The sequence below is a fragment of the Scylla paramamosain genome, chromosome 19 (assembly GCF_035594125.1).
Source record: "Scylla paramamosain isolate STU-SP2022 chromosome 19, ASM3559412v1, whole genome shotgun sequence".
Taxonomy (NCBI): Eukaryota; Metazoa; Arthropoda; class Malacostraca; order Decapoda; family Portunidae; genus Scylla; species Scylla paramamosain.
This window is the reverse complement of record NC_087169.1, coordinates 16,008,642-16,026,351: the sequence shown is the minus strand read 5'-3', so window position 1 is coordinate 16,026,351 and position 17,710 is coordinate 16,008,642. Positions and strand designations below refer to the sequence as shown.

Here is a 17,710-nt window from a genome sequence, read left to right as displayed (position 1 = left end):
GTAGCTTACATAATGAGCTTGGCCAGACGCTATAGCATGCAGAGGCCACAACACCAACAAATAAAATCACACAAATTCTACTGAAGCTGAGACAGGCACGGCTACTCTCTTTCTCTATTACCTTATATCACTCCATCTACTCTGTCCTACTACTGCTCCACTCCTGTCACTCCAGCAGGTGATACTGACCATTTACAAAAAAATTACAGCTGAAACCCACCTGGCCTCTGCAACCCTCGCTGAGTTTGTTGATTACACACATGGCGCGGCAGCGTCCAGTCTTCATCCCGGGACGGTTACTTTCATTATTGATATTTTACTATTAATTTTTCTTCTTTGGGGCGTTTTTTAAAGTTCATCTTTGCATTGTTTTATCTTTCTTTATCTCCTCCGTTAATTATTTCTTCATTTTCCTATTATTATTATTATTATTATTATTATTATCATTATTATTCAAGAGCTTCGAAAAATATACCCCTTCTATAAGGTGTAGATTCTTGTTCTTTGGGATGCTTTTGAAGTTTATCTTAATTATGCTAACTTTTGCATTTTTTTTTTCTTTCGGTACCTCCTGCATTACTTCTTCCTATTCCTGCTCTTATCTATTCGTGAACCTTACACATGGCCTTCCTACAAGGTGGATACACGTCAGGACCTACTGGGTTCGCATTTGTTAGGTGATAATTGTAACTGTTATACTTCGAAAGAGGGTTGGGCCAGACTATAGAGGCCATATAGCACTACGTATGTTTAGAATAGTGACACTGAAGCTGTAGTTATACTCTATACCAAGTGAAAAATATATATTGACCTTGACTGGCTTGACCCTCAATGGCTTGAAGGAGTAAGGAAGCTTTTGTAGCGGATGTCATGTGAACCACTGCATCACCAGACTTCACACACACACACACACACACACACACACACATCCTTTCCGGTCACCCTACAATCTTACACACTGCCGGCATGCTTATCATCACAACCATCCAGTGTCATACCACCGCCGTCTAAGGAAGCTTACTTACCCCCACCCCCACCACCACCATAAGTACTACTACTCCCTTACCACGTGCAAGGAAAGGTGAATGAAAAAAATGATTTCTGCTGGTTGCACCCACAGTTAAATTATTCTCAGACAAAGCAATAGGACAGTATATTAACTTGAAATCAGAAAACATTTAGATAGTTTACATCTCCACAAATTTCACTAATTCCTGCTGTTTGTACCCACAAGGCCTGGGAGAACAGAGAAAACATGACTAAAGTACTTTAATTAGTAGTGGGCACAAAACATCTTGATACTGGTAATTAGTAGTGGGCACAAAACATTTTGATTATGGTAACCAGTAAGATTTATTTCATTGGATCTCCACAATACAATATTCACTAATTCCTGTTGTTTGTCCACAGTCTGGCTGGGGATGGTTGCCAATACACACATCAAGCATAGAAAATATCCTGTTGTCCTGGAGGCCTTAACAACCCAGAACATATTAATCCATCACAGGACCTGACTAGCTTCTAACAGAACTTGAGCTCTCTAGGGGACCACTTCAGTGTGCTGCTAATTGTTGGACTTCACCTGATGGGAGTATTCTTTTAGTTGGCATATATATATATATATATATATATATATATATATATATATATATATATATATATATATATATATATATATATATATATATATATATATATATATATATATATATATATGGAAGGTTGGATGTTGTAGGGATACTGGAAAGTTAACAATTTCAAACTAGTCACTAACACTGATTCATTTACCCCTACAGAGAGAACCAGAAGAACAGAGACAAGGATACTGGAACATGCAAGAAAGAGACTTCAAGCAGAGAAGACTTGGGGAGAACAAGGGTGTGAGACTTATGCTGCTTATTTACTGGCATCTCCACCAGCCAATATGTTGAGTCAGGGACTCTCCACCTTTGAATTTTGGCTTTTTTTTTAAATTTTGGCTTTAATTAAATCTCCTCCAGCCAGAGATAGATCATAGATCTATCATGCAATGGACTCTTTCTTCCCAAGCGTCAGTGCTGCTGCTCTTCCTTCTGATGCTGCTTTCTGGCAATGGACTACTTCACTGTCAATGCTGATGATGCTGCTTCCTTGTAATAGAGGACTACTTCACTAACAGTGTTCCTCCTTGTGCACACTGCTGCTGCTGCTGCTGCTATCCAGTAATGCACTCCAGGAGTCACTGTCCCTCCCCCTGCCAGGTGTATGAATTACTGTTAGCACTATACAATAAAATTTACAATGTTCACATAGCCTATTTTACACACTGTCTGGAGAGGGAGAGTTTGTGTGTCATTATTAGTGATGTCACTCCACAGATATTATCTTAAGCTGCTGAATAATTTAAGGAGTCTTAGTTCTTGCTGCACTAATTATATTGACAACTCTCATTCCAAACACATCAGTGACACACAACCTCTTTCTAGACATGTGAAATAGGTGGTAGTGTGTACTTAGTCTAGCTATACATGTGAAATGGGTGGTAGTGTGTACTTAGTCTAGACTAACTCTCTAGGACATCATGAAAACACACTGCACCCAGGGTACAATGTGTGCACCTTGCCTCAATCACCATTCTTCGGCTGTCCACACTAGTGGGCACTGGATCCTCACAAACTACCAATGGAAAGTTGTGCAACCATACCAAGGTCTCAACACACACATATTCATAATTCATACAAAATAACTGAATTCTTATAATAAAACTGACAACTTATTTTAACATAAATATGATGTTAAACACTGGCATCTTCAAAAGAAAGAAGGTATCATAACACTTGACAACAATCTTTGGGAACTGATACATTCTGTGAGGAATTTTTTATGGGCTTCTTGCTTGCTGCCCTAGGTCAGAGCCCCATATGTTAAAAAAACTCAGTCCGTTGTGTTGGTGTGACCTCAAAAGCCACTCGCACACAAATATATCCTCAAACTTTCTCAAATACTAAATGAGCAAGGCTTAGGGAGTGAACTCTTACATAAATACCTGCAAAGTTCTTGTGTAACACCAAGTAATGTCACTGCCATGGACAGATGGAGAAACGTGTCCTGATATGGTGTATGAATTCTTCAGCATCTTCCTCCACTACCACCAACACTCTGGAATTAGTTATATTAGGACATACAAGGTAATTGTGCAATTCCAAGATATTTTAGTGGTGGGTATATTTCTCTGAGCAAGTGTGTGTGTGTGTGTGTGTGTGTGTGTGTGTGTGTGTGTGTGTGTGTGTGTGTGTGTGTGTGTGTGTGCACAAAAGAAGACTGATCTAGGTGGAAGGCCAGAGTGACTAGGGGTTGCAGTGACCTGTTACCAGTGCATCACATGGTGTGTGTTGGATTTTGAAAACTAAAATATGGGACTCCTAAGATGGAAAAGTACATATGGATCTTGTTTTCATGAATTTCCAAACAAATTTGCTTGCCTTCACTTCTCACATGCACTTGTACCACATGCAATCATGACCAACTTGAGTCCAGTGGGCTGGCAGGGCACCCCTGTATGGCTGCACCTGTGCGTCTATTCCCTATTTTGCATAATGTCACTCAGATAGTTATCTTTAATCAACAAAACTGTAAAATGTAACTCTGAATTTCATGTGAAATATTTAAAATCTTGAAAATGTCATACAAAATGTTGGCTATAGAGGAGAAAACACTCGGCGAGTAAAACACCACTTAGTAACCAACGCTCCATATTCAGTGACGTTCATAGTGAAGAAAACTGTTACAGTGGAGGAGATTATCAGCAGTGAGGAGAAGGGGACAGAATTGGGACAGTCAAGAATGAAAATATAGTAAGAAGGTACTTCACAATGGTAGATGTCCCCCAAAAACAAATGCATGAGAGCCTTGAATACAATGACATGATGAAGGGAATGGTAGAGCATCAGGAGAAAATGTTGGAGGAGAGTGACAGAGTCATCATGATGGGTGATTTTAACTAAGGTGTACTGGGAGGAGCAGCAGACTCAGGGAGTAGAGGATAGAACACTGACTGACATGGCAGGTAGGGGAACACACAAGACACAGCAGTGAATGTGAATCTTGCTGAATGGATCTAATATTTAACTGATAAATTGATAAATCCAAAATTCCAATACTAGCAATAATAACATTGATTAAAAAAAATAAGATAAATCCAAATCCTTATTCTTATCTATATTTTAGAAAACTCAGAAAAATCTTAGAAAAAAAAAATTTCAATGTTTATCCTGTCTCTTCACTACTGAAAAGTTCAGTTTTAAGCAAAATAACTACATTTAATTTTTGAAAGTTTAAAACTTAAATGGGCTCATGTTCCAAAAACTAAAATTATTGATCATTGCTAGTTTGGAATCAAAAGTATTGGCGATACCGATGAATCAATAATACGGGAAAAATATTCATCGGATAACCAATAACCTGATATCATTATCATGATGAATTATTGTGATATTACCCACCTAAGCATATCACCCACCAGTGGTCACTAAACCACATGTTACTGGTAACAAAATAGTGTCTGTTGTTGCTGTGTGCCCAGGAATGAAAATATCTCACAAACAATCAAAAAAACTACACACACACACACACACACACACACACACACACACCAAAATCAACTAAAAATAAGATTAATAACAAATAAAAGTAAATAAATAAATATACAGATATACAAAACCATGCACATACAAACCAGAAAACTCAACTGCTCTAAAAAATCATAAGAAAAATAAACAAACACACACACACACACGTACAAACTCTAAAAAAAAAAAAAAAAAAAAAAAATTAAATAAATAAATAAATAAAATAAAGACTAACTCACACACACACACACACACACACTAGTACATAAACTAGTACAGTGTTTAAATACTGTTTGTTTGTGCTGGTGCTGAGGAAATAGTGTAATAAAGTAAATGTTTGTGTGTGTGGGAAAGAATTATCATAAGAGTAAAAGAATACCTCCACTGATCACATTTTCAATTAAAGCTCACTGGTTCATATATCAATTCCTATCAAATCTATAGATATGAAACTCACATATATCAAATTATGGAAATGACACTCACAAATATCAGTTCCTATTCATGTTATAGACAACTGTGTATAAGTGATGGCTGTGCTTACTGTTAATTGGGTGTTTCTGTCAAGTGAGATTGAGAAGCCATCAGCACAGATACACATGGGTTGTCCCTGAGAGGTGTGGACAAAGAAGGGGCTGCACCTGTGGGCTTCTCACATATTCTCCTCGGAGGGCTGGCAGTACTGGTGGCGAATGTGGACAACTCAAGGCAACTCCAACTGTTGAGAGGTAGAGGTTAGCAGAACAAGAGACAAAGGTACTTAAACAACAAAAGAAACACACAAACTCCCATCTATATGTAAGGGAAGTGCTCTTTTCTTGAGTCATTACACTACAAGTCATAAAGTGGTTGAATATAGTGCTTTCTTGAATCTAAATCCCCATCAGAAATCAAGTACCTCCTATGACAGAGACAACTGGAGGAGACTCATGCATGATGCCAAGCCCTGACTAGTGAGAAATAATAAAAGGAGAAGAAAGAACTCTAACCTAACTTTACCAACAATGGAGCTAAGTATATGTAGTTCAATTTCAAGACACAAACTCTTCCTTTTTGTCTTCTTTCACTGTGTCATACAATCCCTACCTTGTCACCTAGACAAGACCCCAGAGCACTGAAGAATATCCCCAGAGCAGTGGTTCTTAATTTTTTTTTGCCTGCAACCCAAAATCCTTTCCAGATTGACCATGGCAAACCATGCTACAGTTACTACAAGTAACTGTAACAACAACAGCAGCAGCAGCAGCAGCAGCAGCAGCAGCAGCAGCAGTAGTAGTAGTAGTAGTAGTAGTAGTAGTAGTAGTAGTAGTAGTAGTAGTAGTAGTAGTAGTAGTAGTAGTAGTACTACTCTACTGGTGATCTTCTGGCTTTCCTTACTGAGTCTTGGTCATCCTCTTTTAGAGACTTTGGTGAAACTTTTGCTGTTGCCTTGGACATATCAAAAGCTTTTGATAGAGTCTGGCACAAAGCTTTGATTTCCAAACTACCCTCCTACAGTTTCTATCCTTCTCTCTGTAACTTCATCTCAAGTTTCCTTTCTGACCGTTCTATTGCTGCTGTGGTAGACGGTCACTGTTCTTCTCCTAAATATATTAACAGTGGTGTTCCTCAGGGTTCTGTCCTGTCACCCACTCTCTTCTTATTATTCATTAATGATCTTCTAAATCAAACTTCTTGTCCTATCCACTCCTATGCTGATGATACCACCCTGCACTTTTCCACGTCTTTTCATAGACGTCCAACCCTTCAGGAGGTAAACATATCACGCAGGGAAGCCACAGAACGCCTGACTTCTGATCTTTCTAAAATTTCTGATTGGGGCAGGGCAAACTTGGTATTGTTCAATGCCTCAAAAACTCAATTCCTCCATCTATCAACTCGACACAATCTTCCAGACAACTATCCCCTCTTCTTCAATGACACTCAACTGTCCCCCTCTTCTACACTGAACATCCTCGGTCTGTCCTTTACTTATAATCTGAACTGGAAACTTCACATCTCATCTCTAGCTAAAACAGCTTCTATGAAGTTAGGTGTTCTGAGACGTCTCCGCCAGTTTTTCTCACCCCCACCAATTTTTGACCACTGCTTTGACCCTTTTAAGGGACTGGCATTTCAGTGGGCATTTTTTTATTAGATTTTTGTTGCCCTTGGCCAGTATCCTTCCTACATAAAAAAAAAAAAAAAAAAAAAAAAAAAAAAAAAAAAAAAAACTAGTAGTAGAAGCTGTAGAGTACTAGGAGTACTAGAAATGTAAATATACTTCACAGTCAAATACATGACCTGAAAAAAAAAAAAAAAAAAAAAAAAAAAAAAAATGTCATGTCATGCACCTCACCTTCCTAGCTGAGCAGTTGATACAGATCTGACATGACATCAGCATGACACTGACACATCAGCTCCCAGCTTCCTCTACACCCCACTCTTCTCCCTCCATCCCACCCTTCACTTTTCAAATATCAACCAATGGTTAGACTCAAAGGCCAAAAATACATATAGGCTGTTTTCTTCACCTCAATTAAATAGTGTATGTATATATGGTGTGCCTAGCCTTAAATGTTAATGACTTAGATATTCTATACGCAAGATTAATACCTTGATAACATTTTGAATAGGTATATTGGGGAAAAAAATTGTGCACATATCCTTGACGACCCAATGAAATGGCTTGGTGACCCAACTTTAGGTTGCAACCAAGGGCAACCCAGGACACAACAAGAAGTCTGAGCCAAGGAGACCAATGAGAGAGGGAGAGTAAAAAAAAAAAAAAAAAAAAGCTTGATTCCACTAAGTTTGGCTCCCTACCCCACACCTAGTCCAATCCTGAGACTACAACAAGACCCCACCCACAGCACACACTGGCTCACCCCTACCCCTTCATGACAAGAAACGTTCCCTATTCCTTGAAAACACTGCAATGATAGGAAAAGAAAAGAAAGAAAAGAGAAAAGGTGAAGTGGAAAAAACAGGAAAAGAAAGGGAAAAAATAAAATGTACAAGCAAACAATATTGTGGTGCCAAACTCACTGATCCTGCTTGATGATAAACTTGACAAGCACGCTGCCTTCTGCCTCTGCCGCCTCCCCCACAGGGCCTCTGCTTTGCCATGGTGTCGCTGCTGCCACTCCTCACCTATGATAGAAAGCTGTGTTTCAGTTTGTGATGAAGGTTGGTCTGCTGTGGTGAAGAGATGAAGAAGGGATGATGGGAAGTATGAGAAAAGGGAAGAAAAGGAAACAACAGAAGTGAAGTAGTGTGTGTGTGTGTGTGTGTGTGTGTGTGTGTGTGTGTGTGTGTGTGTGTGTGTGTGTGTGTGTGTGTATATATATATATATATATATATATATATATATATATATATATATATATATATATATATCTTGCTCTATAGAAATAATAAACCATCAACGTTAAAATTCTCTTCCCCAATAACATTAGTGGTCTATTATCCCTAGTGAGTAGTAGTAGTAGTAGTAGCACTAGTAGTAGTAGTAGTAGTACTAGTAGTAGTAGTAGTAGTAGTAGTAGTAGTAGTAGTAGTAGTAGTAGTAGTAGTAGTAGAAGTGGTGATTAAATAAGGCTAAGATGGGTTAGGTTTAAACCTGATTTGGTTCATCATAGTAGTAGTAGCAGTAGTAGTAGTAGTAGTAGTAGAGAGAGAGAGAGAGAGAGAGAGAGAGAGAGAGAGAGAGAGAGAGAGAGAGAGAGAGAGAGAGAGAGAGAGAGAGAGAGAGAGAGAGAGAGAGAGAGAGAGAGAGAGAGAGAGAGAGAGAGAGAGAGAGAGAGAGAGACTAGGGGATGTGGTGGTCCGTGGGAGGGGAGGAAGGGAGTCTTTTTCATGGGTACCTCAGTAGTGTTTGGAGTGTGGCAAGCCCTTGTAGGCATAATTGACTTGATAAATTTGTCCTGTACATGTTACAGTAAGATCTGGTGAGATTGTGGTATTTAGAGTTACCTTATTTGTGTTACTGAGGGGTGTGTGTTGCCGAAATACCCCAAAACATACTCAGATCACTGTAAAACGTACTCGAATCACCCCAAAACACACTCAAGACACCACCCAATATAACAAAACTCATCCAAACACATCAAAAAACATGCTTTAAACATTCCAAACACCCTCAAAACACTCCAACCCAAACCTTACGGCAATACTTGCCCTAACACACCCAGAACATGCTTAAACCATCCAAAGCATTCCAAACATCCCAATATACCCACAGAACACACAAATACACCCAAAACACACAAAAACAATCCCACACACCCAAAATACCCACAAAACTACTCCAAAACACACTCAAAACACATTCAAAACATTTACAGCAAACTCAAAACACCCTTAAACACTCCAAAAATCATCAAATACACTCAAAACATACAACACACACACAAAACACCACGGAAAGTGCCCCAAACACGCCCTTCAAGACCCAAAACTAATTGCACACACTCAAAGACACCAAAAACACCCCACACACACATTAAAACTCACCAAAAACACTTAAAACACCCAAAATAAAGCCAAAACAAACTCACAACACTTCAATATACCCTCAAACACACCCAAAACATCCTACAATATACTCTACACACCCCACACGAGTCAAAACACATAAAATATAACTAAAAACATCATAAACCACATTTAAAACACAATGATAGCAGCAAATATACACACAAAACACACCTAAATACCCACAAAACACACATTAAACACCCCCACAACACTCCTATATGCATCCAAAACACCCAAAGGAGAAAACCCAGCAAGGAAAACTAAGCTAAATATTGTTTACCTGTTTTGCCCCACCTCCATTTCTCCTTACCACTTCTTCTTCCTTTATTTCTTTTATTTTCTTCCTACTACTACTAGTACTACTACTACTATCTACAAGCCTGAGTTTGGAAACAGCTCAAAACACCTGGAAAACGTAGGAAATTCCGGTAAATATTGAGGAGGAAACACTACAGCAGAGCGAGTCCTGGGGCTTTGATGACGTCACAGGCAGCGAGCTGCTGCCAGCACCGGCAGCCCCGCTGGCTTACGTACGTAACGTATTTCATTTTCAAATTGACCCTTAGAAAAAATGAAGCTAGGCTCGAATGTATTATATATTCTGACTTGATAATTACTTTAATTAATATTCACAATATCAAAACTTCTGCAGCCTGAGTAGTTGTAAAGAAATATTATATGAAATATGGAAAAAGTGTTGGAACCTTTGACACCATTAAAAACACTGAAAAGTCCACCCATTTCACTTTACACCGGTAACAAAAAACTTTAAAAAATCTGAAGTATTTTTCAAAACAAAGCAAACTTACTTACAAGATGAAATAAAGAAATAAAGAAACTAAAAAATGACAAAATCACCACTTATAACGGGATTAAAAACAATTTCAAAGTCCACATACTTAAATGAACAGGAACGCAAAAAACTTAAAAAATCATAAACAATTTTTTGAAGTAATGAAATCCCTATTAAAGGCTTAAATAAGAAAGCCAAAATCCGGGCTGGGTAAATAGCACCGTAAAAACGGCCCCTGATTTACGCAAAAAAACAAAACCAAATTCTGCACACTTACTTAACTAAAGCAAGAAAACAATTCAAAAGCAACAAAATATTTTTAGAAACAATAAAAACTTACTATAGAAGCCAACTAAATTCATTCAGAAAAAATATAAAAAATATTGGAACCAACAAGCTGGCACAGGCAGCAATCCATCATGGCGGCCCTCGGCTGGGCCCCAACAGGGGAGGATAGGCGCTATGTTGCCACAATTATTCATTCATGACACCAAAAGCAGGCAATGGCGGATATATCTGACTAGCGGATATAAAGGCTAGACATATGGTTCCATCTTCTGACAAGTTTGGCTTACTATAAGTGAGAGACGAAGCAAATAATGGCTGATAAAACAGACGCCCGTACTCTTACCTCAGCTGACGATTTGTTTACATATTGGCGAACTTCCAATATTTGGTTAAATCTCAGACTGTTTCCAGACTCAGACGTAAAGGAAACCTAAAAATAAATAAAGAAACCCCAAAATATCTAAAAAACCGAATAATAAAACCTAAATAAACGAGTACAAGACACTACAGGGAGAAGGGTGTTGTTGTGAAGGCAGTAAGGCTGAGTAGGCTAGCACCGCTGGACTCACCTTATGTACTCGTGCCTCTTTGGTGCTACTTGACGGTGTTCGATGCAAGGAGAAGCTGCAGGGAAGGAAACTGGTTAATATAGCGTATAGGGCAAGACTGACCAGCGCAGCCAAAAACACTGCAGGCAGGCAGGCAGCCAGCCAGCCGCCCGCCCGCCACCCTCCTCCTCCCAGCGCCACCTGTCATTGCTCCTCAACCCACAAAGACACACAAAGGTTGATATGTTATAAAATAATAATTCAAATAATATGAATATCGTCACTTCCCTACTCCCTTTTCCATACTCCACATCCGCTACGTGATTATGAACAAAAACTTCACTCACTGCTGCCCATGTCACCGTAACAAACACGAAGCAGCCCAGCATAGGCTCAAATAAAATGCCCCTACTCTCTCTCTCTCTCTCTCTCTCTCTACTGATTTGCAAGACCACAGAGATGATTAGCAGGGGTTTCAAGGGTGTTTCTCCTGTTAGTAATGTAGGAATGATGTTAATATGTCACTAAAACCTTAAAAAAACACCCTCAAAAACCTTTGTCACCTCGACTAGTCTTAGAAGTGTGTTTCTCCTGTAAGTAGTGTAGAAATGTTATTAATGTCACTAAAACCGCGAAAATACCTTTGAAAACCCGTGGAACTACTGAGAGAGAGAGAGAGAGAGAGAGAGAGAGAGAGAGAGAGAGAGAGAGAGAGAGAGAGAGAGAGAGAGAGAGAGAGAGAGAGAGAGAGAACTAGCAATAACACACACACACACACACACACACACACACACACACACACACACACACACACACACACACACACACACACACACACACACACACACATAGTCAAAACAATGCAATTGAAAACATTTAACTTTTCCGCACTTTTTGAATCCTAAGGTTTGCCATTTAAATATCTAAGAGGCCCCTACATATGTATATATGTATGTACACTCTCTCAAACACTACCACACCCACCCAAACACACCCACACCCTCCCAAACACCGCAATACCCACCCAAACACTGCAACATCCACCCAAACACAGCCACACCTTCCAAATGCTGCTACACTCTCCCAAACACTGCCACACCCTCCCAGACACTGCCACACCCTCCCAAGCTGGTGGCTCTCCTGGTTTCCTTGATGAGGGTGGTCACTTCTCTGTCCTTCAGTCCCAGGATCCAAATGTCGCAGCTGCAGCCGAACAGTGATTAGTGAGAGTGCAAATGTAAATATGGTGACAGTAGTTCTCCTCCTCCTCCTCCAGTTCTTCTCTTCCTTCTCTAATTAAATTAAATGAACGCAAAGTGAAAGGTGTAACTGAAGCAAAAATAAATAAATTAATTAATAAAAATTCTTAAAAACATTAAAACTTTCATTAAAACCTGTTAAAAGTAGCTAGACAAGACCCCAGAGCACTGAAGAATATCCCCAGAGCAGTGGTTCTTAATTTTTTTTTTTGCCTGTAACCCAAAATCCTTTTCAGATTGACCATGGCAACCCATGCTACAGTTACTATAAGTAACTGTAGCAGCAGCAGTAGTAGCAGCAGCAGCAGCAGCAGCAGCAGCAGCAGCAGCAGCAGTAGTAGTAGTAGTAGTAGTAGTAGTAGTAGTAGTAGTAGTAGTAGAAGAAGCTGTAGAGTACTAGGAGTACTAGAAATGTAAATATACTTCACAGTCAAATACATGACCTGCAAAAAACCTATCATGTCATGCACCTCACCTTCCTAGCTGAGCAGTTGATACAGATCTGACATGACATCAGCATGACACTGACACATCAGCTCCCAGCTTCCTCTACACTCCACCCTCCTCCCTCCCTCCCACCCTTCACTTCTCAAATATCAACCAATGGTTAGACTTAAAGGCCAAAAATACATATAGGCTGTTTTCTTCACCTCAATTAAATAGTGTATGTATATATGGTGTGCCTGGCCTTAAATGTCAATGACTTAGGTATTCTATACACAAGATTAATACTTTGATAACATTTTGAATAGGTATATTGGGGAAAAAAATTGTGTACATATCCTTGACGAGCCAATGAAATGGCTTGGTGACCCAACTTTAGGTGGCGACCAAGGGCAACAAAGACAGGATAAGGAGACCATTGGGAAGATTGGGTCAAGGAGACCAGTGGGAAAAAAAAAAGACTAAGTTTGGATCCCTACCCCACACCTAGTCCAATCCTGAGACTACAAGACCCCACAGCACACACTGGCTCACCCCTACCCCTTCATAACAAGAAACGTTCCCTATTCCTTGAAAACACTGCAATGATAGGAAAAGAAAAGAAAGAAAAGAGAAAAAGATGAAGTGGAAAAAAACAGGAAAAGAAAGGGAAAAAATAAAATGTACAAGCAAACAATATTGTGGTGCCAAACTCATTGATCCAGCTTGATGATAAACTTGACAAGCACACTGCCTTCTGCCTCTGCCGCCTCCCCCACAGGGCCTCTGCTTTGCCATGGTGTCGCTGCTGCCACTCCTCACCTATGATAGAAAGCTGTTTCAGTTTGTGATGAAGGTTGGTCTGCTGTGGTGAAGAAGAGATGAAGAAGGGATAATGGGAAGTATGAGAAAAGGGAAGAGAAGGAAAGAACAGAAGCAAAGTTTAGGTCAGGTCAGATTATGTTTGGTATGGTGAACAAGGTCAGTTCAGATTATGTTTGGTATGGTGAACAATCAAGTGGAACAGTTAATAAAGTAATCAAGAAGGTGAGTAAATATAGTTCTTTGTTTTCAATTCCTTCATTTGTCACAATAAACAGCCGTGCCTTCAAATTAGGCTTCCGGCGTTCTGCAGTTCAAGTCTGACTGAAAAGTTTGCTTCGCCACCAATCCGCTAACTCAAAACGTAGCTCGACTTACTTGGGCTTGGTATTTTGGGTATAAAACTTATAAACGGACGTACTGGTGAAATTGTCTCATGTTGTAGCTTACATAATGAGCTTGGCCAGACGCTATAGCATGCAGAGGCCACAACACCAACAAATAAAATCACACAAATTCTACTGAAGCTGAGACAGGCACGGCTACTCTCTTTCTCTATTACCTTATATCACTCCATCTACTCTGTCCTACTACTGCTCCACTCCTGTCACTCCAGCAGGTGATACTGACCATTTACAAAAAAATTACAGCTGAAACCCGCCTGGCCTCTGCAACCCTCGCTGAGTTTGTTGATTACACACATGGCGCGGCAGCGTCCAGTCTTCATCCCGGGACGGTTACTTTCATTATTGATATTTTACTATTAATTTTTCTTCTTTGGGGCGTTTTTTAAAGTTCATCTTTGCATTGTTTTATCTTTCTTTATCTCTTCCGTTAATTATTTCTTTATTTTCCTATTATTATTATTATTATTATTATTATTATTATTATTATTATTATTATTATTATTATTATTATTATTATTATTACTATTATTATTATCATTATTGTTCAAGAGCTTCGAAAAATATACCCTTTCTATAAGGTGTAGATTCTTGTTCTTTGGGATGCTTTTGAAGTTTATCTTAATTATGCTAACTTTTGCATTTTTTTTTTTCTTTCGGTACCTCCTGCATTACTTCTTCCTATTCCTGCTCTTATCTATTCGTGAACCTTACACATGGCCTTCCTACAAGGTGGATACACGTCAGGACCTACTGGGTTCGCATTTGTTAGGTGATAATTGTAACTGTTATACTTCGAAAGAGGGTTGGGCCAGACTATAGAGGCCATATAGCACTACGTATGTTTAGAATACAGTGACACTGAAGCTGTAGTTATACTCTATACCAAGTGAAAAATATATATTGACCTTGACTGGCTTGACCCTCAATGGCTTGAAGGAGTAGGAAGCTTTTGTAGCGGATGTCATGTGAACCGCTGCATCACCAGACTTCACACACACACACACACACACATCCTTTCCGGTCACCCTACAATCTTACACACTGCCGGCATGCTTATCATCACAACCATCCAGTGTCATACCACCGCCGTCTAAGGAAGCTTACTTACCCCCACCCCCACCACCACCACCACCACCATCACCACCATAAGTACTACTACTCCCTCACCACGTGCAAGGAAAGGTGAATAAAAAAAAAGAAAAAACAGTTTCGGTATTTATCACATTGGCATTACAACACACACAAAGTTTACAATAATACTGGAAAAGTAGTTAATTGAGTTCTAATGTTATGCAAGTAATTCTTTTACTATTGACCGTGCTATCTTTGAACTTTGGTCTCCATCATCACCTCAGATGTGACATTTTGTTTCATTACATATCCAGCACCCATATAACAATTATCTAGGACTGAGTAGCTATTATTTCATGTTTAAAATAGAAACCTAGTACTTATACTTATATATTTTCAGTGTTAAAATCATAGAAAAATGTGAAATACTGATTTTTTGTGCAATTAATCCCCATTGGCATAATGGTACATGAATTTCTCAATAACTCCTGGAAAGATGCATGAATTTATGAAAGGTTGTGAACCACTGGCCTACAGCACCGTGGAGTAGATGTGTGACTCAAATTTGTCTCCCGGAGTCTCCGGGTGCCCGTAAGGGGAAGCCACACCGCCAGGAGAAGGCACGGGCTCATGAGCAGGTGAGCGAGGCCATACGCCGTGATCATGTATTACGCCAGTGTAGACAAGTTCCTTCGAGTCCTGTGCTGGCCGCGACACCACCTCTCGGCGTGCTGTGTGGTCGGGCAGGATTTCATAATAGTGGCCTTCCTCATCTTGGTGTGGGGTGCGTCCCTGGACGTTGGCGAACTGCTGGTGGCGGTTACGGAAGGCAGGCTGTGGCTGGAGCCTCCCCTTAGTTGCTGCAAACAGTTGCGCGGATTGAATACAATGATATATAAGACCTGAACAAAATTACTGAAGAATAGGATGGAATGAACGCAGCTGTGGTGATGATGGTGGTGGTGGTGATGGCGGTGGTGGAGGTAAGGAACATTCACAAGTGTGGTGTGAATCAAAGTGGTTTATAGACAGGATAGCGGAAGGCAAGCTCCCATCATGTGTATAGTACACACACACACACACACACATACACACACACACACACACACACACGTAGTGTAGTGGTTAGCATGCTCGGCTCACAACCAAGAAGGCCCGGATTCGAATCCCGGGCGCAGCGAGGCAAATGGGCGAGCCTCTTAATGTCTAGCCCCTGTTCACCTAGCAGCAAGTAGGTACGGGATGTAACCCGAGGGGTTGTGACCTCGCTGTCCCTGTGTGTGGTGTGTACGAGTAAGTGGTCTCAGTCCTACCCAAAGATCACTATGAGCTCTGAGCTCTTTCCGTAGGATAACGGCTAACAGGGTGACCAGCAGACGACCGTAGGTGAATCACAGGGTGACTAGCAGACGACCGTGGGTGAATCACACACACATATAATGATAATTCTTGAAGTGGCATTACAGTACATGGACAAAAATATGAAGTACGACTGCTGTACGAAATGGGCCGCAGCTGTGTGGCCTCTTGCAAGGAGCATGTGAAAAGACTAGCAACGATGCCGAGAATGGCACCAAAGATAGGACAAGAGAGGCAAGAATTCTCTCGGCAGAAAAGCTGAGAGAAACACACCAACAACACTGGAGCAAAGAAGAGACGGGAGACCTCGTACACACACACACACACACACTACTCACGTGATCTCACAGAATTTCGCTTCAGACAGACCACCACCACTATCACCACTGTCACCGCCACCACTACTGCTGCTGACGCCACTATGATTATTATTTTCACAGGAAGGGGTCTCCCACAGATCGTAGTGGTGGTGGTGGTAGTGGCGGTGGACGGGGGCTCTTGGCAGGTGGGCAGTCGTATGGCACGGGGGCCTACATCGAGGGCGACGTCACAGCCCACGGGTGGTTTTCCTACTATCCACTTAGAAGGGCCGTATGCCACAATGCTGAGACTGACGGGGTTTCGTGAGGCAGCGCTGCTCTCGCACCACTTCCTGCATGTACCAGACCTTAAGCGCAAATCAAACCCTGTTGTGGTTGGCCCTGCCCACGCCCGGAATTCCTGCCACTTGCCATTGGGCGGGTAACATTCCTCAGCAGGGAACCAGGCAGTGTGATGGGTGCCGTCACTTTCCTCAACATCAAGGAGGACACCTATAAAGTCACTCTCAGCCTTCACAAACAGTTTCATGTCACCATTTGATAGTATCTTCTTATGGTCCTCGGTCTTGATGATTCGTGTGTGTCCTTCTTTCACTTCTGTGTCAGCAGCATCGCAGTCCAAGGCCAGGATGGGGCTTGGTGCGCCTCCAGGACTTAGCGCCACCAGCAGCAGCAGAAGCAGCAGCGGCGGTAAGACTCTCCCCATGATTGTGTGTGTGTGTGTCTGTGTGTGTAAGCGACAAGGTCAGAAATAAGATCAGAGAATGAAGACATCCTGTAAGTGACGCTGCGGCCAATATTTGGAAAGGCCAGATCACAGGACAGCGTGTCGCGCGGTGATGTGGTGTGACATAAAATGTTGTGGTTGGCTCGTGATGATATTACTTATATGTTATATTATTTATATTTGGGCACGGTGTTCAACGCCTTGTCTAGAGCAAATCTGATATGTAAATGTTTTTTTTCCCTACCACGAAATGAGAGCATGAGTTGAGTGGCCGCCCGTGAGGAAGGTAATTAAGGAATTGTCTGTCAGTGGTTGCTAATTGCCTCCTCCCTGCTTGCTCACCTTCCCTTCTCCAGTGCCTCCTTTGCTCCATCGGCTGGTCGCTTGATTGCTTTCCTCAAGCCCTCTTTTCCTCCCTTTCTCTCCCTTTCTTCCCTACCCCTCTCCGTCCTTCTCTCTCTCTCTCTCTCTCTCTCTCTCTCTCTCTCTCTCTCAGGAAGTACTATAGCAGGATGTCGTGACATTTGGACGCTAAGTAACAGAACAACAAAGTGACAAACGTTTCCA

At 40.9% G+C, this 17,710-nt stretch overlaps 1 protein-coding gene across 12 annotated transcripts; it reads right to left on the bottom strand.

Moving 5' to 3' along the window:
- Nucleotides 1-1,098: 1,098 nt before the first annotated feature.
- On the bottom strand, nt 1,099-17,200 carry LOC135109737 (uncharacterized). 12 transcript variants are annotated; one of them, XR_010272855.1, is made up of 7 exons: nt 16,435-17,200; nt 13,125-13,259; nt 10,777-11,958; nt 7,635-7,739; nt 5,152-5,325; nt 3,026-3,138; nt 1,099-2,233 (listed from the first exon to the last, which is right to left on the bottom strand). XR_010272855.1 is itself a non-coding variant. In XM_064021314.1 (2 exons), the coding sequence occupies exons 1-2, from the start codon at nt 17,120-17,122 to the stop codon at nt 15,269-15,271; spliced, it is 1,017 nt and encodes a 338-aa protein (XP_063877384.1). In that variant the 5' UTR covers nt 17,123-17,178; the 3' UTR covers nt 14,869-15,268. The 12 variants fall into 12 exon arrangements, 1 of the variants encoding a protein (XP_063877384.1); XR_010272852.1 differs by having other exon boundaries at nt 3,018-3,138; nt 10,777-13,259; nt 16,435-17,199; XR_010272851.1 differs by having other exon boundaries at nt 10,777-13,259; nt 16,435-17,199.
- Nucleotides 17,201-17,710: the final 510 nt, after the last annotated feature.